Genomic DNA, 22,837 nt, shown 5'->3' on the forward strand with positions numbered 1-22,837 from the left:
GCAAACACACACACACACACACAGCCTCAAGGCATGTAAGCCACAGCAGCTACACAACGTGACAGGCCCGTCTACAGGTGGTGCGAGATGCACAGATCAGCAAGACTGGACATTATAGAGCCACAGGCAAGGCTAACACCCCGTCTGTGTGAACACATACACACACATTCACACAAACACACAGTGCAGCCTGGTCAATGGCTGGCCAAGTCACAATAAAAGTCGAGGTATCAAGCAAAGAGCCGGAGGGACGAAGGGAGAAATACAGTGTGTGTTCCATGCAAATCTGTGTGGGAAGGCCAGAGAGAAGAGCAACAGAATCAATAATCACACTGCTGGAAAGTAATGTTCAACTCCCTGCCTCGGTTTTTTCTTTGTGCCTCAAACATTGTAGCCCTCTGGAGGATGCAGTGAGCAGAATAAAGGCTCTCCCTGTAAACCACCCTTCCATTTTCCCCCATGGTTAGCATTCACTCTGTACCTTTCTCTTTCCTCAGACAAGCAAACAAGCCAGAGCTAAAATCATTGCTGCTGTTTATAATAACAGTTTAACTTGTTGGTTTTCAGCAAACATCTCGCATCTTGAAGCCGAAAGAACAGATCACATCACTGATTTGCCAAAACAATAACAGTCTTCAGAATAAGTTGATTTGTATTGACTACAATTATCTCACTCTTTTCAGAGACGATGTAACTTGTTTTAAGAAAAATGTGCGACCAGAGTAACTGGTGGTGCTGTTGCCCTGCCTGTCAATATTTCAGCATGGCCAGTTTTTGTTGGTTGCTCTCGCTGACACCAGCCTCCAAGGGAACGCCTGTGTGCATTACCATGTGTGAAAGTTTAAGTTCTCACTTGGATTAGAGGAGTACTGGAGACATTCTCCAGGATCTCCAAATTACACTGAAAAAGACCCAACCAAGACCAGCAGAGCCAAGATGGCAGATGTCATGTAATATTACAGGCTATGATGGTGATACACAGCAACGCTGAACAAGTTGTGTAGCTCAAGATTTCCCAGTGCTGATGTTAGTGCTTTCTCATCACAACTGAGTTTTTTTAAATCGCTCTTAGCACCATTCAACATGTGTCGGTGGAAAAACAGGCGACGTGCTGAATCTCAAGATGAGCTGTTGTAGCCACACCTGAGCCATGCTGCTCATGTGGGCTGTGTGGCTGCTTTAAACTTTTTACTCTCCCAGGTGTGAGTCTGTGTCTGAAATCACTTCCTGTTTTCTCAGTCATGTACTATAGTTTAGCTTCTGTTTTATTTCATTGCTTGAATTCTAAGCGTGAAATTTAGGTACATCTTCCACAGTGGAACCCTGGGGAAAGATGTTTCTGCTAAACAAATTTTTGCTAAAAACCAAACAATGCAAAGGTCATTTTATAGAGGGGAAGTCGAACAACTCCTGTCTGCGTGTGTCTTTGTAGACTCTTTCCTCTCACTATTACATAACCCACTGAGTACCTAGCATATTTATACTGTAGAGAGTGACTTTAATGAGAGAATGAGGGAGAGATTTTAGACACATCTTTAGTTTTGTTTTCTTGTCCAAGTCATCTATCATTACTGACTTATCTTCCATTTTCCTTCTGACTTCAGCTGTCTTGTTCTTTGTTCAGCTCTGTTTTGCATTCCATACAGCAATGGTTAGCGGATGAAATAGTGCCTCATAGTCTAATTAGTGTACACCCAGGTGGTAGAATAACCTTTAATACCTTGTTTGAAAAATGGCTGTCCATAAGATATACGTGTGAACATGTACAGGTTGGTCAAGCTGATTATCACATTATGCCAGCTCCTCCACAGTTTTACACTGTCATCATTGTTACACTGAATGGCTCCCTCAGGCATGGCTATAGCCAGAGTTATAAATATACATGTGTTTATCATCCTCAAGAAGCAGAGCACAACTAATCCCACCTACATTCATTTTCGTTTAGTGCGTGTAGTGTTTGCCACTGTCTTGTGTGTGAGTTTCTGAATTAGCATTTCTGTGAGAGGAGGCATGATGCATCTCATTTGTGGCTTTCTTCAGGAAAGATGTCACCACTGAGTGTGGGTGGGTGTGTGGGTGTAGTCTGTAGTAGAGAAATGTCTGTAGATAGAAAAGTTTAAAGAATTTGTTTCATCATTTTGTTCTAAATGTTTTCTATAATCATGCACAGAACAGATTAGAACTCATAATCCTAGCGCAGTTTTGGGAATAAGACTGTTTTGCACATTTTGGCAAAAACATTTAAGACTGTGTGATGCCAACAGATGTTTACAAATCATATTCATAGCTTACGAATGAAAAACAGAAAAAAAGACAAAAGGACAGATAAAATATATGGAAACACTGAATTAAATACTAAAATAGAAACAAATAAAATATGAAGATTAGTAGGAGTCACAGGCACCCTAAATTTTGCAAAATCCATCATCCATCATTGTAATCCTTTATTATCCCAGACAAACAGTAAAGGATCCAGTAAACCCGTTTAATAGTTTCTTGTAAGAATGAAAGACATCTGCTTGCGGAATGATTAGATCTTTACAAGGATTTGATTTGCTTATTTTTAAAATCAGAACAGAGGTTTGTTGCTGATAATTGATCACTGTGCTGAAATTTGTCTGTCTGCTTCCCAAAACTCACACTATGAAAAAGGAGGGTACACTTTCTAACACAGACCTCCAAAGCAACTCTAATATGGTTCAATAAACTTTGAAACCGCAAAAACATTCTTTGCTCCAGTTTATTAAGCACCACATCTGAGGGACATCAGACTTGTTTCCTACGAAATCTAAAACAAATTATTTTCATCTTCTATATAATTATCTGCATGCTCTCTAATGGATTTGTAAGTGTTTTTTTCCCCAAAAGTTAGTTAGGGATGCAGAATTTGGCAGCATGAGACCATCTAATTCCATGTCACTGGCATATTTAAAAATGTGTGGGCTAGAGCAGAGGCTTGACATTCATTAGTGTGCAGGGTGTAAAAATCTGGTGCTGGTTAATTCTCGCTAATGAGAGGATAGTTTTTTTCCTTACTTGAAATGATGAGAAAATCCTTCATCCAAAAATGTTATCTAACCACAGTCTGTTTGCCCCAGTCCCCACCGAATCAGTGTACTTAAAAAGGTTAATCTGGGTTGTCTCCTGAATGATCAGCTAAAACAATCTTGACACAGCTATGTCATGCTGGTGCATAGTGGATCTGTTATTGGATTTATGCTGCAAGTGTTCTTTTCTTAACTGCTAGGTACATGGGGGCAGCTGTGGACTAGAGGCTGGTGAAGCGGCTTGTGATCGGAGTGTCATTGGTTTGATTCCCCCACTGGATGGGCAGGAAAAATTTGGGTGTTGTGGAGTGATTAATGCGAAAAATGCCCCCCCCCCCCTTCCATTAGCCGGCTGATGTGCCCTTGAGCAAGGCACTTAACCCCAAATTTGCTCCCTGGGTGCTTGATAGTGGCAGCCCACTGCTCCAGTGTGATTCATTGCATGTAATTTGCTGGGTGTTGCATGTGTGTGTTCAACTAAGGATGGGTCAAATGCAGAAGACAAGTGCAGTGTGTGTATGTAAAAATATATATACTGCCAATAAAGTGATTATTCTTAATTCTCTGATTCTTGTGTATGATGCCCTGGTTTAAAATTATAATGGAAAAATAACTAAAGTGAAAAAGGTAATGAGGATAACTCTGAATGCCTGAACATGTGCAAGTCAGGAAATCTGAGTCATGGAAAATCTGCTGTTTTTCTACTATTAGTTCCTTGTTCACATTGTACAGGTAACAATCTGGATTAGCCGGATTACTTTGATCCTGAAAGTGAATAGAGTGTATTTGATGACTGTAAGACACAATCTGAAGCTACATGGAACGCCTTGTTAATGGTGTTAAAGGTGAGCCCTGACTGAAACGGCTAAACCTTAGCAAAAGAACTTTTATTAGAACAAAACTTTTTCAGCATGAAGGTTGCTAGCTCAGTGGTCGTAGCTGTTGCCATTTCACATAGCCACGGGGCAACATGGTAACACACGGATAGTGAAAAGGGAGGAGAACGGCAACCGACAAAGTAAACCAATGGTAGGCTTATACCAGCCTGCTTTCACATGAGATCATACGTCTACAGCTCCTTCAGTTCCAACAGATCTCTCATGAGGTGGGGATCATTTGAATTAGGGGTTGTCAAAATGATGATTCTGGTCAGTCTTGGGGGATTGCAGGCAAATTGTAGAGGCTGTGAATGTCCTGTTACTTCTGTTTCATGACATCATATATGCTGCTATAATTAACATCTTTTTGCTCCATGAAAATTTTTTCAACCCACTAGGATGTTAACAGACCATGGCTCAGGTAGGTGTTAAGCTTAACAAAATTGTTACTTCATGCCAAAATGCTCCTTGTGGCACCTTCTCTTTGGCTCTTGCAACAGTACATAGCACCAGTCTCATGTATTGGTGTCAGCACTGTTAAAATCTCCTCTGATTGTCTCCAAACAACTCTTCGTTAGCACTGGGTTTATCTTCAGATCATGTCAATCCGTCAGAGTGTGCACTGCTTACTGTTGGCTTCTCTCTGGCTTAAGACTGCGATGCGCAAGCAAACAGTCTGGTCCTCCTAAAAAGCTCAGGATTTTGTTGCTGGCTTGTTCACTGACTGAAACAGCTGCTTGAAAACTTTGTGGTTCCCCTTCACAAAGCTTTCAGCTGAGTACAGTATGCCTGATCAGCTTGTTAATTCTACTCTGTACCTTAGCAGACTTACGGGGCTGATCTGAAGAGCAGACATTGTCAAAACATCTGCATTTGTTATGAATTATACATTATGGTGTCAGTGGTGTGATGGACATGATCTTTTCTGTTTGCCCCAGTCTCTGTACCAAATTACTATACTGAACAATACCAAACAAATTGGAACATATTCAAGCAAACTTGCACAAAGTCAGTCACTGTCTTACCCTCCTTTGTGTATGTCAGCAGATGGGGGCCTCTTGTTAGCGGTCCCATCCTGGTGGACCTTCTTATCCAGTGAGAGGGACAGGGGAGCGTCTCGTACAGGCAGCCCCAGCACCAGTGTCTCTTTGGTAACCGAGATGGCCTCATCACCTGTTCGACCCATGTGCTTCTTAGCGTAGTCAAAGCCCTGAACAGGCTGGCAGGGGAAAAGATAACACAGAGAAGGGTTCAGAAAACTCAATGCGAAGGTCAAACATATTGCCGTTTGTAGATCAGTCCATTCAAAAGGTGTTCGAATTGAATGGCTATGAAGATGCTTCAGTGTTTGCATTCCTAATTCACACAGAATAACTGAGAAAGGACATCTCAGCTGCGCTCAAAATGTGCTTTGTTTTCAGTTGCCTGTTGGATTGATGCAACTTGATGCATTAAAACAAGCAGCAGGTTCCAGGACATAAAGCACATGCAAAGACAGCAAAAGGCAACACATGATACAACAATACAGTTTTTCATCTTTACTATATATCACAGGATGATAGATTAGGGAATTACCGTAAGTCGAATTTACAAGCCAATAATGAGAAATGACCGATCAAGCAGCCACAAAATATGTGCATTTACCCCATGTTTCACAGAGGCTTAGTATGGCAAACTGTAGCTAATTCTGGTAACAGAGTTTCAGTTGGTATGGCACCACAACATTAACAACCAGAACACACAACAGCGAACAGATGCACAGTGTGGATGTTATTTCAAGACATTTCAAGAAAATGCTAAGTTACAATTTCTGCTGGCAGCTTTTGTAAGAGTTAATGATACATCAGGCTTAACTTTGCACACAATCAAATGTAATCAGCTTGAATACCAAAGTGGTGATGCAGTTTGAGGCCCCATTTCCACAAAATAAAACTCTGTAGCGTCACTATATTTGCACCAACTCTGGTGTCATGTACGCCTGGCCACAAGAACCTGATGGGACAAAGTTGTGCTGTAGCTTACAAGCCATGAGCAACAAAGTGATTTGTTAACAGCAAAATAGCCATCAGATTGACTTTAACCACTCAGAACAAATACAGTTAAAAAATAAATGACTATAAAATATACATTCTGCCTTTAGGCTAGTATTCTTTTAGCTTCATCTCATTTTACAATAGTAAAATGCACCATTAGTAACAATAATCATAAATCAGTTATTAATAACAATCCAGTATTATTTGAATACTTGGATGGTTTGGAGAGCAAGTAAGAGATGCAATCAGCAGTTGTTGGCACATCATTACACCGTCCTTCAACATATTTACGTGGTATATTTGAGTGTTGTTCATCTACCTGTGGATATAATTGTATTAAAACTTAATAAAAGAAAAAAAAATTAAAATGACATTTGATCATTTAAGCATTTTTGGTTATTATATTTGTGTACTTTTTTCTTGCTTGTACTTTTTTTTTTTTTTTTGAGTTCCATTGTTACTTTTAGTAAAGCCACAATGTGCTTCCACCACTGGCAGTGAATCAGTGCTCTGTTGGTAGAAAACTGTCACCATCCTAAGATATTTTCCAACTTTTTAACTACTGAATATCTTTTGCCAAAATGCATCACAGACTGGTTGGGCTGCTGAACATGAGTCATGAGTCCACTGGTGTCCAACACAGGTTTCCTGTTTATTGTAGTTTTTAATTTGATGATGATGTAAATTCTGTTTTAGGGGTTTCTTTGTGTAACAGGTAACATACACCACGACAAACTACTTTTTAATACAGCATGAAAAACAACAAATGGATTATGTCAATTGTAACTCTGATCTGAGAGACAGTGAAAGGGCTAAACTAAACTTTTCAGCACTGGAAACACTGGACAGCCCAACACAACTGAGTGGATGTCATACACCGCTACCATGACATGGTGTCCTGAATGTTAAAGAAAAACCTCATGATAAGTGTTGCTTCCATTTCAGATAAAGGTAATTGGATGGACATCCCTCTTGGAGCCAGTTTTTATCTGTCTCCAAACACCACAGCAAGAATACTGAAAAAGTAAAAAATAAAAAAATAAATGAATAATAAAGCTTAACAGCACCTTTGAAGTCAGGGATTTTGGCATAAAGAGACAAAAAGAGAAAGGCGTCAGAAGACGTGTTTTTCTAAGCCTCCAAGGCCTGGACACATTCTTGGTAAAACTAAATGCCTTTCAATTTAGGGAAAAGAAAAAGAGAGAAAGGAAGGAGACAAAGACCCTTTTTAGGTTACACAACAAAGCAGACGAAACCCTGATTTTTTTTTGCCTCTTCTTTTCTATTTCGAGCGGCTCTAAAATGGGACGCCTAATGCATTTGATGATGCATGCTAAATTCTGAGTGCATGTGAGGTTAGGCAACGTGGGCATCCGGCTGACGGCATTGTTAATAATTCATCAGTCATATACACCGCTGTGCCATCAGCAAGCTCCAACACACGTGGCTGCAGCCGTGAATGACTGTCAAGAAACTGATACATGCTCATATACTGTAGAGCACATACAAACACACACGCACACACACACACTAGAGAGAAAGAGTGGGGATGGACTGCCTCACCATGGCATGAATATATGGATTGAGTGTGTGTGTCTTTACGCATCCTTTATTCGCTGAAGTGATGTATGATGACAGTTGTGACTCTATCGTGTGAAAGATGTATGGAGAGTGCAAACATTAATTTGCCTATGGCCCCATGCTGTTCACAGGTTGAGGGAGAGTTTAGCTGCTGTGTGTGTTTGACTAGCGAACAAAGTGACAAATCACAGCAGGCAAGAGAAATGGTGTTCTAAACATATCCCTCCACAAATATGCATTTTGTGTATGGATTATTGAGAAGCCAGCATTAGATGTGTTGTCAGGGCTGCTGAACTGCGAGCCGACCTGACGCACACAGCACATGGACAGTGAGAGATGCGTCACTCAGTGGCTGATGGGTTGTAGTTGTCATGCGTGGAGACAGTATGGATTCTCAGAAATGACAGAGCCGAGGGGAATAACCTTGAAAAGCACGCCTGACATTTCACGACTGCACGGGCTCAAGGTCTTTCTCTGCCTGTTCTGTTCTTTATACTCACATCTCCCTGTTTTCTATTTGTCTCTGGCTCTTCTTACTGTCTAACCCCCTTCTTTCTTCCCTGTCTTCCCCACCATCTCTCCCTATCTTCCACTGTCCATTGACAGCATGTTGACTTAACAAATGGCCATCTTTCATCTTGCGCAAGCAACTGAGTTTACTGAAGATTTTGACTGTGGACGGGGCTTGTGGTGCGAGTCTCTGACCAGTCTGTCAGAGATGGATGGCCGTTTTCTCTACATTCTCTCCATTTCAACCAGTGATGGAGTAAAAGAGTATGAGAAGGCGGCGACACAGAGTCTGACCACTCCTTTTGCTCAACGATGTCATGCAGAGTGACTGTGAACACGACCCTGATGCACCACCAAATTATCCACTCTTAGTTTCCTTGCCTGCCCTATCAAACAGAAGCTTCTCCTCATGTCTAATTTTAACTCAGAGCAACAGCCAACAGCAGCTTGATGAGGTACAGCAGATGGATGAGATATGCTCTATTCCCCCTGCGGCCCTATTGATTCAAATTCAGCTCTGGCAGGGTGAATGGTGGAAGCGCACCACAGAGCTGCATGAAGAAAGAAACATCCCATAGAGTGGGTTCATGGAAGAAGTAAAATAAGACACACAGTATACTGGACTGCACACCAGCATGGAGCTGCACTGGTTCGATAAACTGCTCCTGGGGCAGATTGAGACATGACGCAGCAAAATGCAAAATATCTTGAGTACTTTATAGAACACCTTATGAATGAAAACCGGACTGCTGCTACTTTTGCTTATTCCACCTCTGTTGTGCTACACATGGAAAGCGGGCTGTCTGAGGCTTTTACGCCTGTACAAAAAGGCACAGAGGCAGAAAAAGCCGTTTTAAAAAATGTTCCGGCTACACAGAAGGCGTGCAGAGTGATGACGTGAGCCGGACTCTGCAGATTCACTCTTTAATGCTTAAACACACATGCAGACCGAGTATGAAACACATTATTGATCAGCAGCTTTAGCCTGGTGACTGATAGTGAGCAGACACATGCACACACACACACAGTCGTGTTTCCATCACTTTTGGGGACATTACATAGACTTATATTAGTTTCCGGGAGACTTAACCACCACCTAACCATAACAATAAACATTACTTGCCTAATCCTATCTTATCCAAACCCTAACCTCAACCTGACCTTAAAGCAAGTCTCCACCCTAATGTTTAATGATTTATGCTATGGGGGCTTGCATTTTGTCCCCATAAATAAGGCGGGTCCTCACAATGTGACTGTGTGAACAGATTTTTGTCCCCACAACTACAGGAATATGCATGCACACACACACATACACAAATACACACAGTAGATTACTTGAGAGAGTTGATTATTCTGCATAGGTGTGGCTAGTATTTATATGATTTACAAGAGTCTCTGAAGTTTCTGACATTCGCTACATTTACACCTGGCACTAACATGTTTTTTGGATGTGGATCTTAAAACTCAATATGGTAAAACATATCACAATTAAAGTTTTGAATATGTAAATAAATCAGAGTGAACTAATGCAAAAAAATCATCAAGACCACATCTGGAGTGTTTTTTGGCTATTTTGAGACTGAGATCTGAGATCTGATCGCATTGCGATCCAGTCAAGGCGACCACATTATAAAGATGAAAGACCACCACACTCTGACACTTGCTGTTTCATCAAAGAGACAAAGAGCTGCTCTTTTCAGGCCTACCCAATTGCATCCAGGTGCTTTCCGGTCTGCACCCATTGAGAATGCCCCTTGGAAAATGACCTGACAGGTTCCTGATGCAATGCCATTGTTTTTTGTCCAAAAAAGCAAAAATGTCAAGGCCAATATGGACAGTAGAACCAATTACAGCATCCATGCTTTAAACTACTAGAAGTTTATCTCCATGTTGCCACATTGCCACAAGCCCTTCCCAAACTAAATCCCTATATGAAATATTTATTTCACTTTCTCATGCATGCCACTGCTTAGAACTAGGAGGGTAAATGCCACTGTGGATAAAAACAGTGATTGTAGCCTTGAGGCTAAGCTTGTGAAATCTCATTTCTAAATGCTTTAATATTTGATGTACTCTCTCGCAAAACATAACATATGTAACAGTAAATGTTTACATATGATTCTGAAAGCAAACAAAACCTTGGTGTTCAGAAATTAAAATGTTAATGTAACAGCACAATGCATGGACATACAGTAATACAGGGACAACACACACACACACACATTTGGGCTGTTTACACCCTGCTGTGCTGTGGTGTTGCACAGCTCCATTACCCACTCATCCAACCCTCCATCCTTCACTCGCCTCACTTTGCCTCTTAGGGATGAGGTAAACAAAAATAGCCTGCAAATCAGCTCCAAAGCCTCAGTAACCAGAGAGACAGCATCTGCATGGCTCTTTGTCATTTAAAGTGTTTAAGCATTTTCTATCCATCATCTGTGGCCACTGCTGATCTTTTTTGGGTCTAGCCATGATAAAGTAGCTACCATCCAGTGGAGAGCTTCATATATAAAAAAAACTGGGTGGATGACCACGTAGGCTTCCTGCTGAACCTCTGAGGGATGAGAGCGGATTCATCTGAGAGGATAAAACGACTGGCTTGAAAGGGAAAGGAACTGGCAGAGAGGCAGTCTAGGCCGATGACACAAACTTGAGTCACCTTTCATGGATGATACAAAATAAAAATAGATTGGTTTGGTTTGCAGGTGTTGAGCTTTTTTTCTGCTGTTATTGTTTATGAGCCCTTGTTAAAAATGGCTTCTCCTGGTTGGCAGAATCGAGCTCATTTGCCCGTTTTTACGAGTTAGTCTCTCCATGTTAATTTAGCTGATCGACTCAAACCAAAACAATTTAATTCTTAACAAACGTGCTCGGAAATTTTATGCCCCTATTATACTTTTATCACCTTTCCTCATTGCCCCCCTCCTCCTATTGATCTCCCATAGCCAGTGAAGATGGTGGAATAAGTCATGTCCACAGCACAGCAACTACATGCAAGAATTTACCCAGAAACAGCAACAGGCAGCGCATACAGATACAAGCAGCCACCAAGGCAGAGCTACATGAGCAGTTCACAGTCAAAGCAGTAACTCAGTCATTCACTAATACATTGATTAATTCAGTCAGTCAATAATCCACCCAGCCAATGTTTTAGTGAATACCTGGTGGTGGTAACTGCCCTCCCTTCGATATGAGGTCTAAACGGGAAGAGAGTCAGAGGGACAAGATCAATGTGGGATTGTTAGTTTAATAACAGAACAGAAAAGAACAGATTAGGAAAAGTCAGGACAGGACAGGACAGGATAGGATAGAATGGCTGGGTAAGAAACACAAGCAGCAGATGATCAAGTTTTAAGGATAAGGCTTTTTAATTGTCAGTAAATCACATTAAAAGCCTTGTCGTTAGTTTAAAGCTATCTTAAATTATTTTCTCTATATTGTAAAAGATTCTTTCCTAAAGATTCTTCAATGTGTAGATCTGTCAGACAGACCAAATCTGTTCAGAAGGTCTGAGAGCACAGCTCAAAGCCACTGTTGCACAAAGACAATAGATGTCATGCTCTAAAATGAATTCCTTGTACCATTTTCTTAGCAGGCACTCATATAAGAAACACTGTCAAACCCACAGCCAGTGTGGTCTAGAGATAACACTACAGACAAATAGTAGTCAGCAAGCAATGAACATGCTACGAGAGTAGCTTGCTAGTGGTAAGTGGCCCTCATGCCCTGTGACTCATCACAGTTTACAGACAGACTTCATAGTTCAACTTACAACACTTACCGTATTTACTGTAATTAACTGCATTCATCCATTTAGTTGTGAGCAACAAAATTTAAGCTGCATTTATTTTTAGTTTTACCTTAAAATAAAGTAGTTTAGATAATCCAGTTAAGCCTTTGTTCCTTGTTATTAACTTGTCTGCCCTTATTTTTGTTTACCTTTTTTCCTCATAGTGCCAAATATCATACAATGCATCATAAACATGATATAAAGTCTTATAGTATCGTAACCGACAGAAGTGATGGTCAAATAAATAAAAAATATAATTAAAGTTGTAATTAGTTGTATTTATCCTTTAAGAATTAGATAACATATCTATTGTTTACTTTTAGGGCTGTGAGATATGACTAAAATCTCATATCCTGATATAGGTAACTTTAATTAGGCCAATAAAGTCCATCTACTGTAAATTCAGTTAATCACTTATACAAAATGACTACAAGGAATGATGATTTCTTATTACATTTTGAATTATATACTCGACAAATAAAGTGTACTAAACAATATTTGATTACTTATTGTCCTTGCATTTATGGACTTTGTGCAACTGTTTAACAAAATTTAAATTTGAACAAAATTAAGCACTAAACTGTACTTTTGTGGCTCTCATCCACACACTCTCTCGGTACTGCTTGATATCACTCTTGTGTAGGTGGCAAAAGATGTTTGTGTTGTTTGAATGGTGTTTCTACTGTGTGGTCCAGTCTATGGAATAATTTGCAAAATAGGTTTTTGTGGTCAGTGTCAGGTTTTGGTCAGGCTGGTCAGAGTCCTTCTGTTTGGAATTACTCTGTTCTGTGTCACGATCACTCTGTTCCATGTTTGTTTGTGTTGCTGTCAATCAGTTACAGAACATAAAATAATTTTTCTACAATCGCACGGTATTTGTGTTGTCATATTGCACAACCTTACCTATTTGATGCTAATTTTATGCAGCTGATCCACTATGCACATTGATTGTGTTTATTTGTTGCCTGTAGGTTAAAAATAATAAATCCCAATGCTTTCATGATGATTAGATATTTTATTTTGGGTTGCCACATGTTAGCATATTTGGGTCTGATCAGCGTCAGATCGGGTCAGAGTGTCAGAAAGCTGGTTACAATGCCCAGTTTACAGATACCCATTCAACACCAGTTACTGTGATATCAAAGCATCTCGCTCCTTTCTCCTTACAGTTTTCTTACCCAGCATTATGGGTACATTTCGATGTCAGGCTACAAAAGTATAATTGCTGGTTCCACCACGATATTTGTCAGGAGCATCAGAAACACAGATTTTTGTAAAGGTAGTTTTTACTACTACTGCTCAGTCGAGTAGGGAATATTTTACCAACGGTCAAAGCTTTTAAGTCGTCTTTGATCTGAAGACAGAAATATACTCTGTATTGGTTTATTCATAGCAATAACGAGACTCCTTTGCTGGGTATCAAAAGGTGGGTTATTCAGTGCGAGTTCAGCCAATGCAATGGAAGTCTAATGACAATATCAAACACACTTGAAGATTATGGAATTCTGAACAAAGTCACGTCAAGAGCCTCTTCAGAAAATAATGAGACTGAGCAGCATACTGCTTGTTTACCACATGACTGCAGTGACAAAAGCAGCTTTTGTTCTGGCCTCATGCATTGCACTATGGCCAGGAAAACAGTCTGCCTGATCAAACCAATTGCAAGCAGTCTGTTATATACATGCTCATTTGAAATGACTGATTTTTTTTTAAACCTCACATGAGTTGGTGTTGAGTGAGCACTATTACTGTGAAAGGGCCAACATTACCCCAAGGTTCACTTCCAGTACACAAAAGCCCTGCCCATTTCTTCTCGGCCGATTAGTCTGCACAGCATGCATGATTAGCAATGACCATGGGCTACTGGGCATTGAGAAAACAAATGACCGAGGCCTGCACATATGGGATTAAATTATTCTGACCTGAGGCAACAACTTAACATAATCAGTTTGCTATTCTATGTGTCACTTATTCAGGACCAGGTTATGTAATCTTTCACTGTAGAACTGGTTTCCGGGACACGATAAGGTGAAACAATGACCTTTAAACATTTCGGGGTTGAGGCAACCGTTGATTTGTATTCATAGTAGAAGAAGAAAGAAGAACGGGAAAAACACAGAGTAGATAGAGAAAAGAACATACACGTGAGGCAGCAAACAAAAGCAGGAGAAAGGGATAAAGTAAGATGACAGTTTAAGAGTCTTACCTTGGAGCGGGTTTTGAAGGTCCTGAAGGCTCCAGTTTTGAAGATGACCCTGTTCCTCTGACAAAGAATGAAGGCCACCATGCCAATCACCACCATCAACAGGAAGAGAGGCGTCAGAACTGCCATGATCCACAGGTTGCTGGGCGGAGTCTTTACTACAGCTGTAAGCATAAAAAATATAACTCATTAGCACTGGACTACTAAGTGACTCTTAGCTAGCATGCCTATCTAATAGTAAAGAAGAATGTGCCTTCATGCCCCTTTAAAGCTCACTAAATAACATTTAATATCTTGTACAAATGAGGGCATAATTTCCACTTGGGAGAGTTTAGTTTCAGTTTCAGTTAGAGTTAGAGTCCCCACTTAAATTTCTAAAAGCAATATCTTTCCACTGTCCATCTGTCTAAATCCAGATAAGGCACAAGAATAGCTGATGAAACTTATGAGTCACCTTCAATTCCTACCGTGCACTCAGCGTAATAAGCTTAAGCACAGCAGTGAGTGATTTTTAGACTTAATTTGCCCTGCATTTTAACTCTCAGGCTGCATTTACTAACCCTCTTATGTTAATCAAGGAGGTAGACTACAGACACTGAAAAAAAAAAAAAAAAATCGAATCTATGTTTTCATATAATCAGTATTGTCCTAAAAGATATGCTAATACTGACCAAAGAACAAAAAGCTAAATGTGATTTTAAGCAAGGTAAGAGTATAATACAGCAATTTACAGAGAATTTATTCATGAATTTTATTATGTGATTAATTTGGAATGACGATATGACAAGCCTCCTTAAAACCACAACTTATATATGAATTGCTGAACATTTGAACAGATCCAGGCCCGCCGTTTCCTGTTCCCTCCTGCTAAACAATCCTGATCATCGTCTGGCTGTGACTACATATTTAATGCACAGACACACGCACATGATAGTGTTATCCTCATCTAACTGAGCAAGAAAACGAATAAGTATATTTACTAAAATCTCAAACTATTCACTTAAATACTAGAAAACAAAAAAGCATAATAAATGCAGAAATGTTATGAAAGTGCATCAAAAAAAGGCTAGTTTTTCACTTGAATATCTTCCAAAGAATTTATTTCTTTGAGGGATGTCTTTCCATTTGAATTACCAGTGCAGTTTGCTTCCACTAAGCTAAGCACTAAGCTGTTATGGAAAGCTAAATTAATTTCATAAGAACATTGTGTTCAGTTCTGAGCTTGAGCACTGTTAGAGGAGGAGCTGTGAGGGGAGCTGATGCTTGCTGGTATTTCTCCAGTTTGTTAATTATAGATTCTGGGGAAATGTGATGGAGAAAAGGTGAAAGGGAACACTTTGTCCTCTCCAGAAATTACAGTCTGAACGTTCTGCTGAACGTAGTGTCTCTGAAAGCTATGACAACTGTCATTCATAAAAAATACACACAACCACAATTTATTTTGACTTAACATCATTTTAGTGTTAAAAATCATCTTTGATTTTGCATTTGTGAGGTGATTTTTGTGAGTTTAATCTTTTGTATTGATATTCTAAAGCTTATTGGATTCGTAGGGAATTATGGAAATTTATGGAAAACCCAAATGTTGCACAATGCCATGGTAAGCCAAGGCTGTTACGCTCCAGTTCAGCAGATAAAGCCTAAAGAGCAGTTAAAATGGGAATGTTTTTGGCAGTGTGATGTCTCTGCTGCTGAATGAGAAATGTGCTCTGTGAGCATCTATAATATTGTGTACACATATGTGCGGAAAGTTAAATGTAAAAATAAATAAATTAAAACACATAGATGAGAAAAATCTGGGTACATATGTGTGTAAATATGCAAAATAAAAACAGAAAAGAGTCCACATACTGCACTGCTGCTATGTTTATGCTAATTAATTCTATAGCTGGAGAAAGTACATGAACAAATGGAAATAGTGCCAACCGTATATTTAGATTTTGCAACTATGACTGCTACGATAACTATGATATGCATTAATTAAAAACATTAGAATCATGAAATAAGACTGGAGTTCAAGTTCAACAGCTTGGCCTGCCACTGTCTGAAGCTAATAAAATCTGCCTAATAGCACCTAAGGGTTATCAGGTTATGTCTTGTTTATTTAATCTGCACAAAAACCAAAGCGTTAAAAATGATGGTCATTGATGGTCATTTTACAGTGGGTTGTGACAAACAATTTCTTCTCCAAAGAATAGTGTTACATGTGTCTCTGAACACAGAAAAGAATAAGCATATTTCCCAAAATGTCAAAGTAGCCTGTTAAGCCTAAACTGACAAACTCAGCTTAGGCGGAAGATGTAAAATTTGTAACCAAAATACTAGAGTGGTGGGGTTTGAAGGAAGTTACCATTTAGAAAGAAAGGGGGTTTAAACAAAGGTACTACAAAAAGTAAATGTTGCACACTGTGAATGTTACCCTGACCTCCCTTATTGCAATCATTGTATTTATGTTTCCCATTTCATCTCTTTGCTTTTTATGTTGAGCGTGCTTATCTGTCAATTTCTGATTTGGGTAAATAAAATTCTTAATTTCCCTTGTTTCTCTCATGCCTGAGTTGCTCAGTCCTTCCAAATGTGACACATTCATGAATTATTCAGTAGCGCAGAGTAAGATAACAAGCTTACGTTCAGCCTGCACTTGTACAAAGTACCCCAGTGTCAGAGCCATGGTCTGGGAGTCCAGGCTGCTGAGGGTCTTGGCAGCACTGGTTCCAGTGATGGGTTCTCCATTCAGCTGGACGTAGTATGTCATTTCTGCTGGGTTCTTTGGACCAGGCAGTCGCCGCATGCTCACCATCTGAGAGAACAAATCCAGTGTCAAACATCTCAAGCTGAAAATGGCATTTTGTTTGTTTGTTTATATTTGTCATCATCATCAGGTTGCATATATACACATTAGTACATATTAACTTTCCCCTCATTTGTTCATAGTTTATTTAAAGACAGACAATATCAGCACAACATAGTGTACCATCTACAGCCAGATGTAACACAAAATCCTTTATCTCTCCACACCAACAGATTAAAAGTCCCCACTACATGAACAGCGGCCCAATCACAATTCTCAATCAGCTTGGATGCTTTGATCATAACGAGCATTTGCTGCAAGATAACTGCACTTGGGGACGACACTCGAGGATAACTGAGTCACTTGAAATCTCTATTTCCTTTCATCATACATCAAACACCTTTTTTTAATTCAACGATCACATCACACAGTTTAATCAAGTCTGGTAATTTGATTTTGGAATAAAAAGAAGGGGTGCGAGGTATTAAAAGGTTGGATGATTCCTCCGCTCACTACAAATTGTCACCCTCCCTTCACCAGTTCTGCTGCCATAAAACTGGTCATCTGTGACTTCCAATAAAATCATGAGGGTGTGGAAGGCATAAAGCCCAGGAGGAGTCAATCGTTGTCTTAATTTGCACAATATGGAACACCAAGCAGGTAGGTGACACATACACCATACACACAAACCTTTGCACTAGCATGTGCCTTCAGCACAAATACATTTGATCTTGAATCTTTATCCCACATTATTACCTCAATCTAATGCTAACCCTGACAATTTTTAAAAGACCATACTCTAGACTGAAGCTTTCTGCACCACACCAACAAGAAGAAGGTGCTGTCCAAAGTCCTGAATGTGGAGCTTTAGGTGTTCACTGACCTTTAGTGCATTGACAATAGTTTGCCTTCAGATCAGGTTTGTCATTTACTCGTTAATGGAGATCCATAGAGTCCTGCCAACAGTGAAGGGCTACAGTTGGTTGCTACTGACAGTAGGTAAGTAGATCTACAATTTAGTTCCACAGTGAAATATCTTACAACTCTGTATCTAAAAAACTAGGGACGATGTGTAAAGCATAAATGAAAACAAAATCAATTGCAAACAGCGTTACCAACAACTGTTTTCCAAAATGTTCTTGAGCCCATGTAGTGATATCCTTCATGCAGTGTGTAGAAGTGCATGACAAAGTGTTTGTGAACAACTGAGCCTTTTGAGGCTCCATCCAATCGTGATACTATCACCTGTTACCAATGAACCTGTTTACCTGTGGAATGTCAAGCAATACACAACTTTCCAGTCTATTGCCCCTTTCTCAACTTGAAATGTGTTCAGAGTAAGGACATATTTGCAAAAATCAATTGTGCTGATGAGGTAAAAAAATTAAACATATAATATATATATATTATATATATGTACTATTTTCAACTTATATGTCAAAAAGGATTAACAAATTATCACATTGTGTTTTATTTATGTTTCTTGGAATGAGGGTTATAAATATACACAAATCAGCCATAACATTAAGAAAAGCCGGTCGAGGCATGGACTGCACTCGACCCCTGAAGGTATGCTGTGATATCTGACACCAAGCTATCAGTAGCAGATCCTCTAAGTCTCTGTCACCAGTTCAGACCACTGCAGACTGGGAACATCCTACAAGAGCTGCACTTTTGGAGATGCTCTGACCCAGTCGTTTAGCCATCACAATCTGGCCCTTGTCAGAGTCACTCAAATCCTTATGCTGGCCTGCTTTTTCTGCTTCCAGCACATCAACTTCAAGAACAAAATGTTCACTTGCCGTCTAACATATCCCACGTACTGCCAAGGTGTCATTGTAACAACGTAGTCAGTTTTATCCACTTCATCCATCAGTGGTGCCGATGTTATGGCTGATCGATGTATTTAGTCCTACTGGTAACCTGACTCTGAATCTATCAAAATCAAAATCAAAAATGTACTTTGTTTCAGTTTTCTCAACCAGCTGTCTGCATTGCTAATGACATTCCCACGAATATCAGTTGTTCTTTGAAATACAACTCCAAGTGTGTAAGCATGCCAACAGACTGGGCTTATGCTCATGGTAAATATTACACCTGCTACAACATCAGCATGTTAACATCGTCATTGTGAGCATGAAGGCATGCTGATATTGGCATTCAGCTCAAAGCACTGCCATGCTTTCTGACAGCACAGCCATTTTTCTGATATTTTTACCTCTGCTATATTTGTACATCTTCTCTAATTAGCCCCAGAATAACCACGAACGATCCTATTCAACTACTGTGTACAAAATGAGCAGAAACATGCAGATTAATTGTTCACTTGATTGATTGATTGATTGACTGGTGACATCACTAGGAAAGATGCAAACTGCTTCCTTTAAACGCAATCCTGGGATCAACACAACTGATGATGATGATGCACACAGTCACACATGAAAATTCCATTCCCACATACCTGCACAGTGTAGGCCCCAACAGTGGTGGCCCGGCGAGATCGTGCTGCCCGAGACCCCTGCCTTCCTGCCACCAGGAAGAGCTCAGCCAGCCGCTGTTCCATCAGGCTGGCAAAGCTCTGGTAGTTGGCCTCCAGGGAGGAGCTGTCCACATCCTGGATCACTGCGAGGAGAGACAAGAGAGGACAGAGGAGGGATTTAGGTGGTAAAGAGGCGTTCAGGCAGGCAAAGAGGGCGAAACAGGAGATGGGTGGGGATGGAGGATGGGGTGGGAATGACAACATGAAGAAGGAGAAGAGTAGACAGAGGGAGAGAGAGAATGGGTGAGAATAGTGAATGAGTGAATGGAAGGAGAGTGTGAATATGGGACAGGTGAGAAAATATGAAAGACAAATTATTTGATAATGGTATGGATATTGAGGAGAACAAAGGAGGAGAGGGTTAAAGAGAAACAAATACAGGAGATGAATGAGATACTAGGGAGGACTGGCTGACTGTTCTTCCATTTAAAAGCTGCTCATCCAGAAACTTCTATTACAGCTGCAGCGGCGCCACACACTGTGTGTCTCCACCAGAAATAAACACAACACGCACACACACACACACACACACACACACACACACAGGTGCTTGCATCAATCCTGCTCTGGAGTGTGTTTTTCACTAGAGGCCATAAGTGAAATCGCACAGTGGACAGACTTTTCACACACACACTCTTACAAACACAGGAGAGCATCATTCACACCCGACAATGATGTGATGTGATGCGATCTCTCCCTCTGCCCCAGTCAGGAAGCTGTGAATTATACATCAATAGGTCTTCCCAGGAACGGAGCGGCTAAAGACACTCTGACCACTGGGAGAGGGTGGCTGAGGGAGCAAGCAGGTGAGGAGAGGAGGGGGCCTAACGGAGGGAAGGAAGAACGGAGGGAGGGAGGAAAATGTAGAGAGCCAATACTATTCTGCTGAATTGCACAACAGTGAACACCAGGGCATTTAACTAACTGCTGTTTTGTCCAATCGATGCAGCTCTTGATTACCGCTGATCACCCAGCAGCACTTTTGCCTGTGTGTTGTGTATGTGTGTGTGAGTGTTTGTGCGTGTGTGCCAAAGTGCAATTTACCTGTTATCACCCAATAGTTCTTGGTCGCCATCGACGTGTTGAGATTATGGTATTCAAGAGCTAAGGAGAGAGAGAGAGAGAGGCAATGTAACATCAGCAGCGTTTAGAAAGCCTAATTTAACACCACCTTTGCCACACCACACTAGTTTATAATGCATTTCTTAAACTGCACATTTACCTCAAATTTGGCACAGTTTTGCAAAATTTTCTATGAAGGTTTTTAACTTGCATCCTATTTTGTTTTTTTTTTCTTATCAGAGGTACAGACATGCATTAAAATGTCATTGTGGCTGGATTATCCATATAGGGTGCCCTGCAACCTCCTGTGAGTCTGGGGCTCACCAGAGCTAAAACCAGAGAATTCAAAGTCAGTAAGGATGAAGGAGGGGAGGAGGAAAAGGAGAAAAAATTTGAAAAAATCAAAGTAAGATAAAACCAAAACAGATAAGTAAAAGGATGAATAAAGTGTGAATAAATTAGACGCGAGAGGGATAAATCAATAAAACCCTGGCCTGACCTGTCCTGGTTATATCCTGATGTTGTCCTCCAGCTCCGACCTGAGAAGTCCCTCTACCCACTCACTTTGCTCTATAGCCTTACACACAACTCCCACAAAGATACACACACCTACTCATGTGCGTGGTGTAAGAACAAAGATTATCTGCATTTTTCTTCTTTTGGTGTTGCATTGTTTCACTGTTGTTATTCCTCATATATATAAACCCTCTGCACAGGGTGGAGGGCAGGAGACGTTGGCCATAGCCCAGATTACAAAATCCAATAAAACAGGTCTCACTTGGCAGGTCTCATTATCAACTTTTACTTTCTAACTTCTCACTGTCTGATTTTGTTTGTCCATCTAAACCAGCTCTCACGCTTTCTTTGTACCTGCGTGCCTCACTCTCTACCTGTAAACCAGCCGTGCTAATACCCCTGTTCGTATTGTCCAACCAACTGTCTCCTTCTGCATTTATCTACCCACCATCACACTCTCGGTCCGTCGACCTCTTCCTGTGTCAAATTCATCTGTCAACCTATCTTTCCTTATTTCCCATCTGCCTGTATCACCATCTGTCGTCACCTCACTCCTCTGAGCTGAGTGTTAAGTGTTCAGACACATTCTGTGTCCTTTAGACAATCACTTAAAAGGGCCAGTGAATCAAGAGAACACATACCATTAACACAGCAGCAGGAAAATTTTGTTGAATAATTCAAATAAAGAGAAGAGATAGATAAAAGCTTCCACTTCGGTCGATCAATAAATGTATGTTAAACGACAGTTTTAAAGGATATGGCTAATATCGTTCTCTATGTGTCCAAATCCAACAATGAACTCTCTGTCTCTCAATACTTTATGACCCCTCTACCCTGTCTGTGGCACTCAGACTGAAGCTCATTTGTTTGATATAAATCTTAAAAAACACACACACATTACACAAAAGTACAGTTTCATTTAAAAAGAAAATGGAGACATTACTCAAACAGGGGTAAAAACTGCATTTGTCAAGGACTATTTTCAGCTGATACAGCTAATACATATTTGGTGTACTAGTGAGTATTTACAACAGCATCATGTGTTTTTAATCATTTTCAGACAACAATATCAGGCCTCGGATTCAAAGGCAGTGCTTGAATTAGGATCAGTTTTTGTCAGTTTTTTTATGTTTCATTTGTTGACAAATTGCCATGTTCTTAATGTAATAACAAATTTTAATGACAGTATATGTTTTTCATGCTCTCCATCACTGATGCAAGCTACATCCACCTTTTGAAAACCACATAGTTTCTCACTCTATCAACCAGATGTGTAGTTAGGTCCTACATGTACAAAATCTGCGTGTCATGTCGTGCTTTAGATTTTCAGCGGCAGTTTGCTTGGAATAAACACATCAAATAATGATACACTGACCAATATTAACTTTCTTTACAAAACCCATAACATAAATGAGCATTCTTTATAGCTATAGCTATACAGACATGAAGTATCTTTCAATCTTAAAGAAAATCAAGACTTGAAACAAGTTTATTAATCAAATGCAAATGATGCATGACTTTCTTTTTGTAGTCCATAAATTTTCTATATTTTTGGATGGGAAGAAAGAGGACTGCACATGTCCTGTTTATCCTCCATAGTCCAGATGGTGAGTGAATGTCCAGTTCAGTTGGGTACTTTCCAATTAAATGGTTACATGCTGTAGACACGGAGGCAGCTGTCCACATAGACTCCTTCACATGTAAACAGATAGTGAAGGTCAATATTCAGGCTGCTTTGATCACATGTGAATTGATCATCCATTTGTGTTTTCAGCATAACCACAATGTGCCTGTACCTGTCTGGACTCTTTGCAGTAATTACTGAAATGTCAGTGACTATTTATAGCTATTCTACTTGATCATTTAATATGATTACAAATTGTTTTG

General features: G+C 40.1%; 1 protein-coding gene across 3 annotated transcripts in view; it reads right to left on the reverse strand.

Moving 5' to 3' along the window:
- kiaa1549la (KIAA1549-like a) overlaps window positions 1-22,837 on the reverse strand; it is a 99,859-nt gene that overhangs the window by 23,618 nt on the left and 53,404 nt on the right. For 2 of the 3 annotated variants that reach the window (XM_046393019.1, XM_046393020.1), the window contains 6 exons: window positions 20,417-20,476; window positions 19,295-19,455; window positions 16,671-16,842; window positions 14,046-14,206; window positions 11,211-11,246; window positions 4,951-5,144 (listed from right to left, as the gene is read on the reverse strand). In XM_046393019.1, the coding sequence (XP_046248975.1) occupies window positions 4,951-5,144; window positions 11,211-11,246; window positions 14,046-14,206; window positions 16,671-16,842; window positions 19,295-19,455; window positions 20,417-20,476 (784 nt within the window). The remainder of the gene's footprint in view (window positions 1-4,950; window positions 5,145-11,210; window positions 11,247-14,045; window positions 14,207-16,670; window positions 16,843-19,294; window positions 19,456-20,416; window positions 20,477-22,837) is intronic. The other variant, XM_046393021.1, reaches the window with a different exon arrangement.

This window comes from Scatophagus argus, chromosome 7 (assembly GCF_020382885.2).
Source record: "Scatophagus argus isolate fScaArg1 chromosome 7, fScaArg1.pri, whole genome shotgun sequence".
Lineage (NCBI taxonomy): Eukaryota > Metazoa > Chordata > Actinopteri > Scatophagidae > Scatophagus > Scatophagus argus.